The sequence below is a fragment of the Prionailurus bengalensis genome, chromosome C2, assembly GCF_016509475.1.
Source record: "Prionailurus bengalensis isolate Pbe53 chromosome C2, Fcat_Pben_1.1_paternal_pri, whole genome shotgun sequence".
Taxonomy (NCBI): domain Eukaryota; kingdom Metazoa; phylum Chordata; class Mammalia; order Carnivora; family Felidae; genus Prionailurus; species Prionailurus bengalensis.
The window spans coordinates 123,321,116-123,341,028 of NC_057350.1; the positions used below are offsets into that span (position 1 = coordinate 123,321,116).

The 19,913-nt window shown below is 50.4% G+C and overlaps 1 protein-coding gene across 1 annotated transcript in view; it reads right to left on the reverse strand.

Annotated features, from left to right (window-relative positions):
• SPSB4 (splA/ryanodine receptor domain and SOCS box containing 4) overlaps nt 1-18,716 on the reverse strand; it is an 81,920-nt gene extending 63,204 nt beyond the window's left edge. The window contains exons 1-2 of the mRNA XM_043595264.1: nt 18,086-18,716; nt 1,734-2,580 (exon numbers count right to left, since the gene is read on the reverse strand). Coding sequence (XP_043451199.1) covers nt 1,734-2,427 — 694 coding nt within the window. The 5' untranslated portion in view covers nt 2,428-2,580; nt 18,086-18,716. The remainder of the gene's footprint in view (nt 1-1,733; nt 2,581-18,085) is intronic.
• Nucleotides 18,717-19,913: the final 1,197 nt, after the last annotated feature.

Sequence of the window (19,913 nt, forward strand, 5' to 3'; positions counted from 1 at the left end):
AAAGAGACCTGATCCTGCCCATTTTACTGACAAGCAAAATGAGCTGTAAGGCATTAGAATGACTGAAGACACAAAACCATCGAGCACTGGGGATGCAGTTGGAACTAAGGCATGTCAGACTCCAGAGCTTTGTGCACCAAGTCCACCCTTCTAGTCCCAGGATAAATTCTGGCAAGTAAATTTCCCAATTCTGCTTGAAAAGAGTGTTTGTTGTTGCCATTGGTTTTCTTGGTACTGGGGTTTGCCTGCGCCCCAAGTCTGTGAGGGTTCCAGACATTCTTCACATGGCACTGGGATGATTAAACTAGCCCTTCTCAGCACACACTCAGCTGCTCTGAGATCTAACCAGATAAATCAGAGAAAACAGAACAACACTTTGCCATCAATGGCAATCTCAGTTCAACAACCGTGAAAAGGAAATCTGAGCAAGAATGTCACCTATTACACCAGAGAGCTGAGCACACCAGCCACTTTCTGCTGGCTTGGCACCCTTGAAAACAGTCAACCTAACCTATACTCAAGTAAATATAAATTTTACTTGAGTAAAATCTTGTTCTTGACTTCTTTTCTTGGGTGTTACTCTCAGCGCCTCAACTGAAGGTGGGGGGAGCGTGGAAAAAGAATAAGTTTCAGGGGCTGACAGATGACCTAGGTAGACCCTGGCTCTCTATAGCTCTGCTCCCTGAAATGGGGGCAATTATATCTCTCATTTGAAATGAATAAACTGGAATTCAGGCTTTAAGCACCTGCCTCTGTGAGCTGTGTCAGGGGTGTGGCAGCAAGTCTATTTGGATGAGGAGTGCATAAGCCCACAAGGCTCCGCTCAGCTGGTGGCCATAGATGCCTCTGTCCAGAGGCCACCCTGCCTCCGAATGACTCCCTCCTAAAAACATAACCATTTTTGTTGCCGTGATTTTGAAGCTGCCTGACAGCATGATGGTGCATGTTAAATGACAGGAGGCCTTAGAGCTGCCAGGGATCAACCCCAGCAGCCTGGGGGCTTGCCTACAGCCTGCGAGGGTGTTTTGTTTGACGAAGTGGTGTTTTCAGCAGCTGCCAACTCCTGAAAATTGGGATCTTTCAAACAGATCTAGATTTCTGGGTCCTCTTGGAGAAATTAAGAGATTCTACAACTTTTGGCTCTCATTCCCAGGAGGCAATAATCAGCTAGAGATGATTATTCTTCACCAGGAAGAGCTGGGAATTGAGCGTCCAGTCCCTGCCTTCAGCTGGTGGTCAATACAGGAGAGTCGTTATTATCATCACTTACTACACTTATTATACATATCAACTCAGAGTGTATGGAATTCGTGTGCAGGGACTCTATCTTCCACCGTCCCTCTCCTCCTGCTGTGAGCTGAGGCCTGGCACAGAGGAGACCTCATTTTGCATAACCGTTATACAGACAGCAAGATTCATGATTAGCATCAACACAGGAAGCCCTTATTAGGTGCCAGTCACCGTTCTCAGCGCATCACATACATTATTATGGTATGTGATCGTCACAACAACCCGCCCAAGGTTACTGTCCTTGTGCCACTTTTGCAGGTGGGAAAACTGAGGCACAGCCCAAGATCACCAAGCCAGTAAAGGCGAGTCGACGTCCTCTACACGGCAGGGTTATACCCAGCGACCACGGAAGGTGGGGCCTCGCCTGCTTCCTGCCGCCCTCCCCAACTGGTCCCGCGACAGGCCGCCTCTGAAACCGCCAGGCACCCCCACTCTGTACTTACGGTCAAGGCCGTTGATGTAGCGCATGGTGACTTCGCAGTGGCCCCACACCGCACTCACCACCGGGTACAGCTTCTTGCCCTTGAGGCCGCGGAAGGCCACGCCCAGATACTGGCCGTCCACCACGAAGCTGAGCGTGCCCTCGTCCATGTCCAGCACCACGAGCAGCGAGTCCGGCAGCGCGAAGGCCTCCTCGGGCCCCAGGAAGGCGGGGTAGGCCACTCCCGGCCTGTTCTTGCCGTCGTGGTAGAGGCGGCTGCGGCCCAGGTCCCAGCCCCACGACTCCGCGTCACTGCCCACCAGTGCCGTGTAGCCCACGGAGTGCAGGGGGGCTCGAGCCGTGGCCACCCCCACTACGGCGTGGGTGCCACGCTGCCGCGCCGGCCAGTTGATCTGCCAGGCGTGCAGGCCCCGGGCGTGGCCCACCTTGCCGCGGATGCCGTCGGTGCTCTGGGCCACCGGGTGCCGGTGGAAGGTGAGCCGGTCGTCATCCTTGACGAAGACATTGAGCGAGCGGTCCTCGGGGTTCCACGCGTGCCGCAGCTGCACCGCCGGCCCCGCCGCGGGCATGTCCAACAGCTGGTCCAGCCGCGCCGGCCGCCCCGGCTCCGCTCCCTGTAGCTCCCGCTTGGCCGGCCGCAGCGCCGGCTCTCGCACCTCCACCGACTTGAGGCTCCCCGAGAGCTTCTGGCCCATGGCTCGCTGCCGGGAGGGGGCCGCTGCAGGCCACCGCTACCTCGTGGGAGCTTCCGCTCCCCACAGCCAGGGATGGGCCGCCGGGCTGGGTACCAGGCTTCTGGACCGTACACCTCCACAGCCTCTACCGGGCTGGGGCAGGGGCCCAAGCTCCTGGAAGGAAGCAAAGCGCACGGGTTACAACAGCAGCACCGACAGCCAGTGATGCCCAGGGGCTGCGTGAATAATAACGTGAACATGGACACAGGACAGCCATCTGAGGGTGGGGTGGGGTCTCCATGGGAAGGGGAGTGGGAGGCAGGGGGAATGAGGGAGCTGGGGCCCAGGCTCTGGAGCCAGAAAAAACTGCATCCAAATGCCTGTCTCCAACTCGAAGCTGCGTGGCCTGCAGTTTCCTCATCTGTAAAATGGGGATAAATAGCACCCTCTGGGTGGCGTGGTAATCTGGAGAGACAGTAATACAAAGGGCCAAGCCTGAGACGCTGGGGGCAGGTTTTCCTCTCTGGCTCTATCCTCTGGGAATCCCACAAGCACCCCTTCCCTTCGGATAAGCATGCTTTTTCTTTGGGCACATAAACACCATTAACAACACTGACCCTGGACAACCTCCTCTGAGGCAAGATCCTGGTTTTCAGGGAGGAGGACTCGGCCACCATCTCTAGGAGGCCAGCCAGAGCCCAGAGTGCTTGGGCTGCTTGGACAAGCCCTGGGTGTGGGGAAAGATGGAGAGGTGAGCCCGGCAGCCAGTCCAGGGCAGAGGTATGTGCCCTCGCTTCTCTGGCCTAAGAGCTGCTGGGCTCAGAATGACTTGCCCTGAGACAGACCAAGAGGCAGGCATTTTTCATGCCCTGCTCTGCCTGGCCACAACCTCCCACCCAAACAGTGGCCCACTCCCAGCCACAGTCCAAACGGAGAAGGAAAGAAACTTGCTGCTACACAGCACGGCAAGTATACTATGGATTCCTTTCTAACTCTCCTATTTTATTCTCAACTCTCATTTTCTTTTCCTTCTATTTGCAGACCCCAACTTCAGCACATGCCAACCCTATCCAGAGAGCTCTGGCTAATGTTTAATCTGGGGGAAACCAGAGCACGTAAAAATTTGCAACACTAGACAGCCCGAAGATAGCAGAATACAGTTACTTCTTTTCATATCCCAAATCACCTAAAATAAAGGAGAAAGAGAAAGAGAAATGCAAATTTTATCTTCAGCAAAACCAGAACACATTTGTAACCCGAACCACAACTTATAAGGAAAGACTGCCAAAAACAGTAAAGGACTGCCAAAAGCAGCGAAGATCAAACGGGGGTGAGAAAACACCTACAGAAAACACCTGTGGCTGCAGATCTCGGCTAAAGCTGGCAGAGCCAACCAGTAGCTGGCACTCTCTGATGGGAAAAAACCAATGGTTCCTAAACAGAACAGTGGGAGCAGGGTATGTGGTCTGGCAGTGGGAGCTGCCTCGGACACCCTGAGGACAGAGGAGGGCAGGGATAGCAAGAAAACCACAGGTCTGCCATCGTCACAGGAAGCAGTGTGTTGTTGAGGCAGAGTGGGAGATTGGGGGAAGCCCATAGCTACAGAACTGTGCTGCTGGGTAGAAGCGAGGCCAAAAGAAATCACGGCCTCAGTCCTAGGAACAAAATTACCATGAACCGGGAGCAATCCTGCTCTCCTAAAATACTTCCTGGCACCTCCCCTCTGCATAAATCCCCTGCAAAACGTTCATCTAGAGGAATTAGCACACGACATAGTCAAAGATGCTTACAGGAGAAATAAAGGAGGGAGAGAACAACAACAACAAACGGCAAATCAAGAAAATTCGCCGGAAAAAAGCTGTCACAAAGCATATAAAAATTGTGACTAAATTTGTAAAGTAATTTGGTGATCACTTATTTCAGAAGGGAGACAACTAGCACAGTCTAAAAAAAAAAAAAAAGATAAAATGCATCTTACATAGTTATAAAGGCAACCTCTAGAAGAACTAAAGTGCAAAGCTTCCAAACTGTCAGAAAGAACACAACACAAAAGACCGCACACTGAAAGATTCTGCTGTAAGAAGCAAGAGAAATCATAACACAAAGACATAAAATATGATAGTAAAACTAAGCCTGAAACACTAGCTGTGTCAATGAATGGCCATAGTAAAAAAAAAAAAAAAAAAAAAAAAAAAGTAAGTTGGAAAATAAGACAAAACTCCCAACCATATGCTACATATAAAAGACCTCTCCAGGGGCACCTGGGTGGCTCAGTCGGTTAAGCATCTGACTTCAGCCCAGGTCATGATCTCACAACCTGTGAGTTCGAATCCTGAGTTGGGCTCTGTACTGGCAGCTCGGAGCCTGGAGCCTGCTTCCGATAGATTCTGTGTTTCTGTCTCTCTCTCCCCCTCCCCCACTCATGCTCTCTCTCTCTCAAAAATAAACATTAAAAAAAATTTTTTTTAAAGAGAGGTATCTCCAAAGCAAAGAGAGGCAACAATATTAAAGATCTAACATACCAAATAATAGCACCAAAATTCAGATCAAAAGCTACAGACAATAACAAGGAAGAACAGGCAGATAGATACCCAGCAGAGGCAGGTGACTTTAATGTACCTTTGTAAGCTTTTGACAGATCAGTGAACCAAATTAGCAAAGGACATAAAAAAATAAAAATTGCATAATTAATAAGGCAGGGTTAATTGAAGTATATATCAAAACATTTCCCATTTATCAGGCCACAAGTAAACCTTACGAATAAAGCAGAGATAATACAGAATCTAATAACATAAAAGAAAAACTAAAAATTAATCACAAAAATATGAGACAGAACCCTACCACTTGGATATTTTACAAAACTCTGTTTTTTCTTTTTTTTTTTCTTTTTTTTTTTAATTTTTTTTTTTCAATGTTTATTTATTTTTGGGACAGAGAGAGACAGAGCATGAACGGGGGAGGGGCAGAGAGAGAGGGAGACACAGAATCGGAAACAGGCTCCAGGCTCTGAGCCATCAGCCCAGAGCCCGACGCGGGGCTCAAACTCACGGACCGCGAGACCGTGACCTGGCTGAAGTCAGACGCTTAACCGACTGCGCCACCCAGGCGCCCCAAAACTCTGTTTTTTCTAAAGTTTATTTATTTATTTTGAGAGAGAGAGAGAGAGAGAGAGAGAGAGAACAAGTGAGCATGGGAGCATGAGTGGGGGGAGGGGCAGAGGGAAGGAGAGAGAGGGAATCCCAAGCAGGTTGCATGCTATCAGAGCAGAGCCCAACGTGGGGCTTGAACCCATGAACCATGGGATCATGACCTGAGCCGAAACCAAAAGTCGAAAGCTTAATTGACTGAGCCAGCCAGGTGCCCCTAAAAACTTTCTTCTAAACGACTCAAATCAAAAAAAGAAACCTACAAAGAATTTGCAGAATATATACAGAGTAAGAATAACAAAACACATTCCATATCTTAAAACCTGTGGGATCCTACTACTCAGAGGAAATCACAGCTGGTGTACTTATACTAGAAAGTATAAAAAATGAAAATACATGAATTAAGCATAATAAAATAGAAAAACAATAGAACTAATGTGAGAAGTAATTCTTTGGGAAAAAAGTACCACAAAAACAAAACAAAACAAAACCAATAAAACACAAAAAGTGTCTAAGGCAATCATTTAATCTACCATATTATATTATCTATTATATGGTTATTAATTATTATATCATTATCATGCTGATAGTATGTCATGAAATGATAAAACATGATGTAATGAAATAGTACTTTATGGTCTTCTTCCACAAAACCCATAACCTCAGTCTAATCATGACAAAGATATAGGACAGATTCCAATGGGGGATATCCAACAAAATACCTGACCAATACTCGTCAACACTGTTAAGGGCGTTAAAGACAAGGAACATCTGGGGCATCTGAGTGGCTCAGTTGGTTAAACACCAGACACTTGATTTTGGCTCAGGCCATGATCTCATGGTTTGTGGGTTTGAGCCCCACATTGGGCTCTGCTCTGACAGTGCAGAGGCTGCATGGGATTCTCTCTCTCTCCCTCTCTCTCTCCCTCTCTCTCTGCCCCTCCCCTGCTCTTGTATTTGAGGGCACACACTGGCTCTCTCTCTCTCTCTCAAAAATAAATAAGTAGGGGCGCCTGGGTGGTGCAGTCGGTTAAGCGTCCGACTTCAGCCAGGTCACGATCTCGTGGTCCGTGAGTTCGAGCCCCGCGTCGGGCTCTGGGCTGATGGCTCAGAGCCTGGAGCCTGTTTCTGATTCTGTGTCTCCCTCTCTCTCTGCCCTTCCCCCATTCATGCTCTGTCTCTCTCTGTCCCAAAAATAAAAAAATAAAAAAATAAAAAAATAAAATAAAAATATAAATAAATAAATAAATAAATAAATAAGTAAGTAAATAAGCTTAAAAAAAGGAACAAACTGTCACAGCCAAGGGGAGCCTACCTAAAGAGACATGACAACTAAATTTAATATGGTATCCTGGAACAGAGAAACGATACTAGGAGAAAACTAAGGAAATCTGAATAAAGCATAGTCTTTAGTTAACAAGGTATCAATATTGGTTAATTAGCTGTGATAAATGTACCATACTAATGTAAAATGTTAATAATGGGGAAAACTGGGTGTGAGTATATGGGAACTGTACATATTTTCTATGTAGTTTTCTATAAATCTACAACTATTCTAAAAATTAAAGTCTATTAATTAGAAAACAAATTAATGTCTAAGTTCTAGAAAATTCAAAAAAATGTACAAAACTATAAATCACCACCTATCTCATTAACCAGATGTAAACAGTGTTAGCATTTAGATTATTTCAGTTTATCTTTTTCTTAATTTACTAAATATTAGTGAATTTTCTTTTTAAAAAATGGCATCATGGGCCTTTATTCAGGTCATTTCACCTAAAATTAAATAATTTATATTTTCATATATTGTTAACTGTACTTTAAATGCAGAACTTCAATGACTAAAATAAGGAAACAATAAAACACATAAACCATTTAAGCTAATCATGTAAAGGGTGGGGAGAAGGCACAAATATGAGACATAAGAACTGAAAATGGGGGGGGGGGGCAGCTGGGTGGCTCAGTCAGTTAAGTGTCCAACGTCAGCTCAGGTCATGATCTCATGGTTCGTGGGTTCGAGCCCTACATGAGGCTCTGTGCTGAGAACCTGGAGCCTGCTTCGGATTCTGTGCTCCTTCTCTCTCTGCCCCTCCCCCACTCACACTCTGTCTCTCTCTCTCTCTCGAAAATAAATAAAACATTAAAAATTTATTAAAAAATAAAAAAGAAATGAAAATGGGAAATAACCAAATGGCGTAACAAAAAGCACTCATGAAAAAAGTTAGACTTGCTTACTGTTTTAATATGGGGAAATATTTAAGACACAGATTACAAATATATGACAAATTGCTAAGAGAAGACCAACCCACATACAGAATGTGAAAGATACAACAAATAGTTCACACAAAAAGAAAACCAAATGGCTCCTTTGGAAAGATGTTCCACCAAATGCATAATAAAAGAGAAACAGGTTAGGGGGCACCTGGATGGCTCAGTCGGTTAAGCCTTGGACTCTGGATTTCGGCTCAGCTCATGATCTCACAGTTTGTGGGTTCAAAGCCCTGTGTGGGTCTCTGCACTGACAGCACAGGGCCTGTCTGGGATTGTCTCTCTCCTATCTCTCTGTCCCTCACCTACTCACTCTCTCTCAAAAATAAACAAACATTTAAAAAGAGAGAGAGAAACAAGTTAGAACTGCAATGAAATGCTATTTTATTTATCAGATTAGCAAAGCTCAAAAAGTTGGATTACACCTTCCTGGAGAAGCAGACAGGCTCATATGTTGCTAAAGTGAAGGTAAAATGGTGTGACCTCAGTGGATGACATATTAACACTGTCTATCAGAATTGGAAATGCACATACCTTTGACCTAGCTATTCCACTGCCAGTATTTATTCAGTATTAAATATGCAGAACTATGTACATACGTATAATACATCAGATGCATAAAATACGTATTATATATAATACATATATAATACATGTATATATCAAATATTTTATATAGATGTAATACACTGCAGCATTGTTTGTAATAGCAAAATATTGGGGGGAAAACATAACTAAAGACAGGCTAAATAAATATGGTAAATCCATGTAATGGAATACTATGCAACTGGAGAAAAGAATGTACCGATGATGATGTCAAACAAAGTGCAGAACCTTATGTGAGGTGTGCTGCCATTTCTGTGGAGGGCAGGGGGAGGAGTAAAAGGGAAGAGGTAGGGGAGTGAGGAGGGGGTGGGGGTGTCAAACCCAAAGGGCCCAGACAGAAATGAGGACCCATTGCGTGTACAAGAAAACTGGACACTGTAGTTCAGTGAGCAAGACAACTTGCTTTTTTTCTCTATTCACCTTAGAGCTTCATAGCAACCTTCACTCAGCCCTTGAGCCTCAACCAAATTATGAGAAATAAACAAGATAACGTGTGAGAGGTGCAGGCTGTGTGTGGGGACTCTGTTAATAGAACCGACACTCATCCAGGGCCGTGTCTGTAAGTCTGTACAGTCTGCCCTGATGCAACGGACTGTAAGGGTTGGAATCTGCCTCGAAGGCACCTTATAGTCCCAGCTAACAGACCAGGAAACTAAGGCGCCAAGAGGAAGCAGCCTGACCGCAGCGAATGGCTAAAGGACAGCAGAGCTGTTCCCATCCTGAAGCCAAAGCCCCCATCGCACGCGCTCCTCTATGCTTCCTCCAACACTAACCTTAAGTATCTGCACTCGCTCTGTGCCAAGCGGCATGACAGCCGCTTCCCAGGAACTGTAAGGCATCTGCCCCTTTATTCAAATGAGGAAACAGGCTCAGAGAGGTTCCTAGCAAGCGGCAGGACTGAGAGGGACCCCTGGGCCATGGTAGGACAAGCCCATGCTCTCCCATTTTTCTTCCTGTAATCAGGGCTGTGTGGCCCACACAGGGCAAGTCTAAGGGAAACTGCCTTATCCTTGTGCACAGCCAGGCCCGCTTGAGAGTTGTTGCTGTTGAACAGACACCTTTAAGGTGTTTGAGAGCAACATCGAAACCACATCCCCAGAGGAGACCTGCACTGGGTCCCTGAGGGCAAAGGCTCTCCTTCCCAGCTGCAGTCTCAGGGCCTCAAGGCCTCTGTCCCAACAGTGGCAGGTGGGGATCCCATAGGCTGCCCACGCTGGGGGTGAGGCAAGGCAGACATATAACAGATGGCCCCTTTGCTGCTCCCCCCCAAGGCAGGACCCACGCAGAGTGCTGATGTCCACTAACTAGCGACCGCACATTATAATGAAGGGCAGGGTTTGAATGCCTGGCTGTCCACTGGGCCTTGGGCAAGGACATAACCTCTCTGAGACTCACCTGAGAAGGGCTGCTAACTCTGTGCTAACCTTGCCTGCCTTTGCCAGGATGTCTGGAATGGCCCAGGGCACTCAGGAGGTACCCAGTAAATGGTAAGTGCTCCTTTAAACTGTGTATATTCTCTGACATTGCCATTTTGGGCCCTGAACGCACCCTAAAGACACAACCACGGGTGTGCACTAGGATTCAGCGACGGAGCGAAGGGCAGAGTGGTTCACAGCCACGAAGAATGGAGACCAGCGCAAATGCTCAACAATAGGGGACTATGTGTAAGCTTCTAGCCAGATCCTGGTCTGCAGCGGGGGCCCTATTCTGCCCTCACCTTCCCTGCACCCAGCCAAGACTCACAGCCTCTATAGTCTTCACCCCAGGGAAGTTCTAGCATCTTTGGTTTCCTGCAAGTAGTGAGTGAATAATGAATAAAAGAGGGGCTAAGAAATTTGGTTTTAGTCCCATGGAACCTGTCACGGGCAATGGTCAGGATCAGAATCGAGGGACAGAAGGACCAGCTGGCAACCGGCTAGAGGCCAGAGCTGGGAGAAAGGAAATTAGCAATGCAGAGTCCCAACTCCTAAACCAGGGCCACAGGTCAGTCTTCATGTCTGTGTCCAGGGGGGTGGAGTCCCTAGTCCTTCCTTCCTCATCTTCCCAATCCTGCCTGTGAGCTCCACCTTCTCCAGGAAGCCTGCCCTGATCCACCAGGACTCGAGGGACCTGCCCCGGACCTCTGTCCACCCAGAGCCAGCCTGGTCTCTCTAGTCCTATTGATCTGCTTTTTTTCTACCTTTAGGGGTGTTCCTCTGAGGACAGGAATCTCTCACCTGCACGTCTCTGCTCCCCTCCAAGCACAGACAGAGGCACCATGCTCTAAAGACAGGGTAGAGTACATGTATGCATGTGGAGAGGTGACAGTGACCTTCAGGGAGGTCTCACTTTCTGCTTTTTAGAGGATGTAATCAGGAGATGAGGACATGGGGCCTAGTTCTGCCATTAACACTGTCATCGCCTCTGATCACCTGACTCTTGGCTGTACCTAATCTGCCCCTTTGTTAGGTACTGCTGTGCACGCTTCCTGCCCTAGTTCTCATGTATTCATTCAACAAACACTTGGAGGATAGCTGCCACGTGCCAGGCTCTGTGCTGCTGAGAGCTAGGGATAGAGCAGTGGCCAGGTCAGGCTCAGTCCCTGCCTTCTCTCTTCAGCCAGGAGTGGCTTGTCACATTTCTTGTCTCCACCACAGGACGTGGCACCGGGCCAGGCACACAGGAGATACAACAAAGTCCAACTTCCTGATAGGAATAATAACATCGTCTCTCAACCCAGTAAGCAGAGGGCATACTGAACAATGCTTAATGGTTCCTCTTTCACATTCCCCCCAAACCAAACTTAATTTCTTAGTCTACGCTTGGATGGGATGCTTAATGACATTATCTGGAAGGGTCCGCCCTGGGGCTTCAACGATGACTGAGCAAGAAAACAAAAACCCAAATTGCCACTTGCCCTTCCCAGGACCCTGGTGGGTCTCGCAACCCGACAGAGAAACAAGGAGATGTGAAGTGTGGAGGTTGCATCGCTTAAAGAGCCTCAGCGGTTTGCAAAATGTGACACTCAGCCTTCAGAGGCACGGGACCAGAAATCCCATTCTCAGAGGCCTGGCCAGGCTCACCCAGGCATGGGGTTTGCCACAAGACAGACACTGCAGGAATTGGTAATGACTGGGTGAGCCACCCTCCTCTCAGTGTGGCCTTTGGCTTCAGACTTACGGGGTGGGTATGGATTTCAGTCCTTCTTGTAACCGACAGTGATGCTGCCTCCCTGGGGAGCTGAGGCTACAGGGAAGTATAAAACCAGACCGCGTCCCTCTAGGGAGAGCTCACACCAAAGGGGTCACACCCAGTGACAGGTCTGAATAATGACAAGGACTATAAAAAAAAAAAAAAAACAGTGCAGTTTGATACCATTTGAATTCCTTTAACAGACGGCATACTGCTTTTCAATGTATACTACAGCATTTGTAAAATACAAAACTAATTTAATCATGTCCCTGCTTACAATCTTCTGCAGCAGGACAAAGTGCAGACCCCTAACCCTAACCTCCCAAAGTGCTCCCCTGGCCTCCACACAAACCCCTTCACTGCATCCCTACCAACCTGCCAGAATTTCCCAACAGGCACACGTAAGCCCACACATTCCTGTCCTGACACGCTGCTGCCTTCGTCCCTTCCCTCTCCCTGCACACCCCCACAGGCACACAGGTGGGTAATTCAGCTCGGGAATCAACACTTCTGGGGAGCCTCCTTCCCTGCTCGCAAAGCCCCTATACTTGTCTCCACCAGACTAATCACAGGAGGCCGTGACTCTCCTTAGCTGCCTGCCCACCGCCAGCAAGGAAACAACTCGAGAGCAGGGCTGGGTCCCCTCACTGCAGTCCCAGGGAGTCTCCATGGCTCTGGCTCAGAGCAAGGGCTAGGTGAATGTCTACACAACGCACAAGCCTGAGCAAATGAGTAAAAGAACCTCCACTGAGGCATGAGCTGGAAATACAGAGCTCCGGCAGCTCAGGCAATTCATTTCCATCTTTATTCTTCAGTGTTTGCCTCTCCAATGGTGCCAATGATACCTACCCTAATCTGGTTTGACTGGGATGTTTTTAAGATTCTCTTAATACAAACATTCAGTAGAGGGGCTGTTTCATCACAAGATGCTCATTCAGAGCGAAACCACCAATGATGAATGAACTAAAGAACCTCCAAGGTTTTCTCCACTGACGTCCATGATCTTTCCCCCTCTATACACATGCTTGGAGCTCACGCTACAACTGGCTGGGCAAGTCTTTTCTTCCCCAGAGCTCACAAAGAGAGCCATCTGTCCAGTTCCAGGTGGAACCGTCTCACGCCTGTCTTCCTAGAGTGTGAATCAATGAGGCTTTCCCAAGCCTCTCCTTCTTGTGGGGTTTCCATGGGAATCCTCCCACGCGTGACTGAGCCAGGAGCCCCCAAGGCAGAAGCTCAGGCTGTCAGCCAGCAAGGAGAGCAGAGGATGGGATGAAGGAGGTTGCTGGGCGGAGACCAGGCCAGCGTGCTTCGCAAGGTCATTTGAATGAGACACTCCTCTGAGGCAGCGGAGGCCAGGGGCCCTGATACACATGCAGCCTGGGCAGGCCTGGTCACCCTGCAGCTGCTCCCATACCCAGAGGGCAGCCCCAGGCACATATGGGTTGTTCTGAGGGACAGCTGGCCTCCGTGAGGCGCAGCGTGGCTCGGGCTACAGCAAAGCTGGACCACAGGGGCTGGGGGAGGGTGCTACACTTTGGGACCCTCTCAGGGAAAATTCCATGAGGAAAACACAATAATCTTCAGGTCCAGCACCTCGTTTGTCTCCCAAGCTGAACGTTGCCCATTTGGTTTAACTGGTTGTGGGAAAACACAGGATGCCTGAAAGAAAAGCAAAAGTATTCATGCCTCAGGCTTGATTGAGGAGATCATGATGGGCACCTTCTGGGATTTCTGAAGGTCCTCTGTTAAGCCTGAGGTCTCTGGGAGCATTTTTGAGATACCAGGGAGCAGGCAAGAGAGGAAAAGGGGCTGGTGAGGAATTGGGAAAACAGGAAGGCCAGAGAGGGAAGACAGTGAGACAGAGAGAGACGATGGGGGTAGGGGTGGGGGTGGGGAGGACAGGTGAGAGGGAGTCCCCGACCCCAGGAATCTATGTAATTCAACCTATCTCACAGTATGCAGCCGAGAGAGGAGCCATCTCTGTGGTCTGGCTAACTGGAAGAACTCGGCTCCCTCCTGGACAAAGTAGAGCTCCATGTTCCCCACCAATGACATTTCACAGCACTAAGCCAGGTGGGTGACTTGGGAGCTGCTATGGGCCTCTCCTGTGCACATATAGAGGTACAGAACTCGTGGCAGCTTCCTGCCACCTCCTGGCTCCAGGATGCACCTTGCCTGCTCCATAAACCTGGGGGTACCCCCTAGGTCACATCTTTTGTTTCTGCTCCTCTCTCTCTCCATGTGTCTTCTCTCATTTCCGGCCTCTGCAGATTCTTCCAAACTGGGTATCCAGCCCTGCCTTCTCTCCTCAGCACCACAACCCTCTTGCTGGAAGCCTCTGCCCACCAGATTAGGTGCTCCTTCAAACAGCCTTGGAAAGCCACCTGGTCTCTACCACAAGCCTCGTCTGGGGGCATGCTCACCTTCTTGGGATACCAGACATCTGGGGAGAAGATGACCCAACAGTACATGTCCAGGGCTCAACCTCAGCCTCTTCCCTCTCCAGCATACCAGGTTCCCCTCTGTGCACCCCCATTTCTGCCATGGATTTCCCCCCCATCCCTCTCATTTAATGCCTCCAGCTCTCCCTCAGCTCAGCTGTTGCCTGGATTACTACAATGGTCTCCTAATGGGGCTCCTGGACTCCAGTCTGTGTCCCCTAAGCCCACTTCCACATTGCCAAGGGGTAAATCTGACCAAGCCACCACCCATCTTCTCATTCACCTCTCCACGTGGATTCTCAGGGGAAGCTGCACCCCGTGGCTTGGCACAACAGCCCCCAAGACCTGCTCCTGCTTATTCCTCCCGCACTGCCTCCCAGCGTGGCCTAGCCCAGGGTACCCATGCCAGACTCCCCCAAGCACCACATCTTGTCCATACCTTGGTGTCCTAGGAGCCTTCCCACTTTCACTTGCCTGGCTGATTGCTCCCCCCAGGCAGGCTGGGCATCCTCTCTGCCAGCCCTCCAGCTCTGTGCACCCTCATCTCTGCTGTCTTCTGCAGTGCATGCTGCATTTCTTGCTGGCAAAGCCAGCACCCGACTCTCCTCTACCTCCTGGCAGCAGCCAGCCAGCACCTGGCCCCTTGGGCTAGGTTAGAAAGTACTTGTTGGGTTGAAGAAGGAATATCCATTCCACATCTCCTGTGTATTTTGCATTTTAAGCAACAAACACTTTTTTCAAAATTAAAGTACACATTAAAAAAAAATAATAAACCAAGTACACACTTTAAATGGGGATTCAGTTCTAAATTCAATATGTGAAGCAAAAATCACACAGTCAACAATGCCCTGGAAAGGTCCACAAGGCCCATGATATCTGATTTGGGTTCACCATCCTCTTTCCCAAAGGGTTTAGCAGAGACGACTTTTTCTCACAGCCTCCAAACAGAACCTTATTTCTTGAGCTGAGCAGCAGCAGATAAACTAGTTGACTTATTTAGGAACCATGTTTTATTAAAAATGTGTTGATATTTTACATATATTTTGCTGTTGATCTTCTTTAACCAAATATGTATGGTTATGTCCACAAAAATTAAGTGCACACATTTATGTACTAATTTTTTTAAATGACTATGAGGCAGACGCTTCTGCCTGGTAACTTCACCCCAGGTCCCACCACCCTCCTGATTTTCCACACAGAATGGCCTGTTCTAGCCAGGGAGCTGCCCTGAGACCCTTGGTTCTTATAACAACAGAGAAGGGACCTTTCAAGAGCCTGGCTATGTGACAACAGGCCAGGCAACTCAGAACTAAGTAGCCCCCATTTGGTGAGTTGAACTGGGTCTGTTCACAGAGGGATGAGGAACACTGTAGTGGCCCGGGCCTGGGCCACTTCCTGGGAGAGGAGTGAAGTCCCCCAAGGACAGGCCTGCCCAAGCTAGAAGAAGCCGCCAGTCTTAAGAAAAGCGAAGAGAAAAAGTAGTCTAGGAGGGGGAACAGCTAGTGAAGTCCTTCCACTGTTGCAGCAAAACCAGAAAGGCCGGTAGTGGAGGGCAATGTGGGAAGAAAATGATGGCAAAGGGGAGTAGGGGGCAGTAACCAGACCTGGAAGAACCTGGCAGTGACCAGGCTCTACTGCGTGGCAGCTTGGAGAAGGTTCTAAGAGAGAGAGGACTTTGATTTAAATTTTAAAAGATGTTTCTGATAAATGCTTATGGCTAATATCTGCTGAAGTGAAAAAAATATATATCTTATTGTAGCGTGTTTTTTGTTTGTTTGTTTGTATTTTAGTAGAGATAGAACACAAGCAGGGGAGAGGGGCAGAGAGAGAGAATCTTTATCAGGCTCCATGCTTAGCGTGGAGCTAAACTCAGGGCTCACTCTCACAACCCTGGGATCATGACCAGAGCTGAAATCAAGAATTGGTAGCCCAATCAACTGAGCCTCCCCAGGGCCCCTATCTTACTCACTAAGTAAGTAAGTAAGTGAAAAGAGTGCATGTTTTCACTTGCATTCTTATTGAGGGAGGTAGAGCATCTTGTCACATGTTTAAGTGTCATTTCGCGTGTGTGGACTGTTTATGATCTTTATCCAGTTTTGGTCTTTTGCTTATTGACATGAGGAACATTTTACATATTAAAGAGATGAGCCCTTTGGATAGGAGTAATAATTCTCCCCCTACTTTGACTTTTGACTATTTATGGTGATTTCTTTCCCGTGCAGAGTTTCTTTTCATATCATTGAATTTATCAGTCTTTGAAATAAAATAGAAATGCAAACTGGAGAGATATTTGAGTGGAAAGGCCAGCAAGTTGAATGTTGTTTGCTTCTTGCCAAAGGTGGCTTAAAGTACTTTTATTACTACTTTTTAAGGAAGTTTTAAAAATTGAATCAATGAGAAAGTATGTGTTTCAGAGGAATATGCCCTTGTGTAAAGCTTGCTTTTATCATGCTACTGACACTTTTTGTCTTTCTGCAAACTCCATTAATCTGCAGAGCTTTAAAAACAAATGAAGGTTTTGCAGGATGAGAAGAGGTTCCCCCATCAGCCTGACAGAAGGGGCAGAATATGTCTGGAGGAGAGAGGTGAGAAGGTGGGGAAACAGAGATGGAGAGACTGAGAGAGATTTAGTACATTGATCTCTTCTTATGCTGCGGTGACCGGCCGGGAAGAGGGTGGGCAGATCCTGGATCTTCCTTTTAACAGCGTTTCCCTGAGGCTCAGGCATAACATTTCACGTCTTCCGGATTTAGGCTCATCAGATTGCGGGGAGGGCAGAAGGTGGGTGGAAAGATGGGGGCTCAGATTCCTAGAGAGGAGAGAACTCCTTTCTTCACAACCCCCCACCCCCAACCGCCCCCGGAGGAGGATAGGGCAGAGGAAGAAACTAAACTGGGAGAGATTAGAGTACTTGCCCAAGGTCACACGGAGGGCTGATGGTGGAGGCGGAATTCGAACTCGAGCCTGTCTCCAGAGCCCAGAACTCTCCGCCTCTTGGTGACAGCGGTACAAAACTGCCCTCCCCTCCTTTCCAGTCCGCAATAGTCCACGGTCGGCCATTAGGGAGGCTGGATAGGTCACTTTCTCAGCTTATCCCACCAGAGAGAGGTCCCGGGCTTGGTGTCCCCTCCTGGCTCGGAGCCCGTGGCGCGTCCTGCGCTACCCGAGCAGCCACATTTGCCGCGCTCCAGGCTCTGGCCTCCTCCCGCCTTCCTAGACCCCACCTCCTACCCCTATCCGTGACTCGCAGAGCTCGCGACCCCTTCCCTTCCCTTCCTGAGCATCACCAAGTTTGTCTCCAGGCAAGGCCAGAAACTGGCCCCGAGCAGCGAGCAGCGCTCTCTTACCCCAGCGTCTAGAGTAAACGATAACAACAGACACCACTTCCTCACAGCCTACTGCGTGCCAGGCCCTTAATTTCCACCGCTCCGAATCCCCTGACCCCGGCCAGACCCCCACAATCTATTCAGTCCCCGTTAAATAGACGAGGGAGCTGCTACAGCTCCGGAAAGTTGTGACACGCTTGGGCTCACCCAGCTAATAATAATGTAGCTAGTAGCATTTGCCTGAGTACTTCCTCTGTGCCAGGCACGGGTCTACGGGCGTTACAGGCACCACCTCGTAGATCCTACCAATACTCCTATAAAATACGTACCATGACCATCCCCATCCTACGGATGAGGAAACTGAGGTTTGGCTCCTTGCCCAAGGTCACCCAGCCAGTGAATGACGGATCTTGGACCCAAACCCAGGCAGGGTGACTCGGGGGACAGTTTTTCGTGCTGCCTCCATTACAGAGAAGCGGCAGGCTTCGAACCTACGGCAAGAGGGGCCAGCCCCAAACGCCCCAAAGGCTGAGCGCAAAACCAAACCAGCTGGGACCGCCACAGCCTGCAGAGAGGAATTCCCGGGAACCCGAACAGGACCCGTGCCAGGAGCTCCCGCTGTGGTGAGTGCCTGCCCGCACGAGGTCCGCGCTGCCAGATCTTGGCTCCCGGCTCCAGCGCGCCCAAGGGCGCCCCTTGCCAGAAGCTGGACAATACTCACCATAAAAGAGAGGGCGAGCGCCTGCCGGGAGGAATCGCCAGCGCTGGCAGGTCCTGCACTCCCTGAAGAGGCGTCTGCCGCCGCCGCCGCCGCCCACTCAGGGGCGCCCGAGGAACCTCGAAGATGCCGGCTGGCTCCCCAGGGCCAGGGGCGCGTCCTCACGGCCGGTGCCCAGCAGCAGCGCCCCCTCTGCCCGGCAGGGTGGCCTGGAGTTGGAGCGTTCTTGGGGAAGTTGGCGCTCGGGCGCGGCGGGAGGGCGCGAGAGGTCGGGTGGGAGTGGGGCAGTGCCTTCCTGCGCGGATTCCGGGGACGCGCCAAGGCCCGCGCGCTAGCCGTTCCGAAGCTCCGCGCCTGACCCGGAGGGCGGCGAGTCCCGAGCTCAGGGCTCAGGGCTCAGGGCTCACGGCCCGCGCCTCGGCCGCTGGCCCCTGGCGCGCCCTGCGTCTTCCCCGGCGCCCTGGGCGCACGTCTCGGTAGTTGGAGCTGGGGTCCTGGCCCAGGCTGCGGTGTGCTCATCGCCTTCCCCAGGGGCTGGGCGCCTTTGTGCGCGGGGCGCGCCGGCCGCCGCGGCCAGCTCTGGATGCTGCAGCCGCCGCCGCCTCCCCCTCCTCCTCCTCCTCCGCCGCCGCCCGCTCCCCGCCTTCCCGGCCGGCCCGGAGGCTGCAGCTGAAAGCCGATCCGGCTGAGCTCATCCCTGAAGGCCACTAATCCAATAGCCGCGGAAGGCGCGGCCGCCGGGAACGCCCCTTCCCCCACCATCCCGCGCCCCGGCCCGTCCCAGCTCGGGCCGCTGCCGGCGCCGCCACCTTCCCGAGGCCACCAGCTGGCGGGAGAGGGAAGTGGAGCCCGCGCCCGCGCCCCCGTGCCGAGTCGGCGCGGTCGCCATTCACCCGCCCGCTCACCCGCGCACTCCCTCACTCCCGCACTCATTCATGTGCACGGGTCCTCCCCCATTCATTCAAGCGCGCGGGGAGCTCCAGGGTGGGTGCCCCTGAGAGGGAGGAGACACCCTCGGTCACTCGGCAGCTTTGGTGTCTCTACCCAGCGCACGTGGGAAGTAGCAGCCAGGAAAAGAGGATGGCTTAATAGCCTCTTCCTCAGACACGTGTCCACACTTTATTTTTAAAGAGCAGGCTTCAGCTCGTCTTTAAATCCCAATTTCACACTGCACCTGCTTCGCGGAGCCTTCCCCACCCACCCGAGGCTCAGGGAGATGGGTCTCTCTGCTGTACCGGCCCCTAGAGCTGATGGTGGGCAGCCTCCTCCCCAGCCAGAGCGGAGACCTAAGGCAGAGGGCGTGGCCAGAGCGAAGGCCGAGGGGGTGCTTCCTTAGGGAAATTGAAAGTTCTTGGTCTGGATATCCTCATCTCTGCTCCCGGGGTTGACTTCAGTTCCATTCCACAGTCATTTGGTCTGATCCCCGTTCTCTCTGTGCCAGGCACCAAAGAGCCTAAATGCAACAAGCGCCGGTTCATCAAAAACACAGACAGGTAAAGACCATTCAAACCAGTGAGGGAAATGTTTTGATGGAGGATCTGGAGCTCCTTTCCCGGGCTGGGAAGGGCAGTCTGGGAATGTTTCCTGGTGAAGGTAGTTACAAGAATTAGCTCCTGGAGGCAGACGGACGGGATGATCACCTAGCTAAGTACCCACCCCAGCACAGAGCATGACTGGTTTGTGAGCAGAAGGTGGTTAAGACAAAGCTGGAGGGACAGACAGTGGTTAGGCTGCTTGAGGGTAGCCGACTCACTCCCACAGTGAGTAGACAGCCAGAGCTGTCTTCCTAAAGTCAGTGTCTTGGTACTTTCCCTAAAGTCAGCACTCTCCC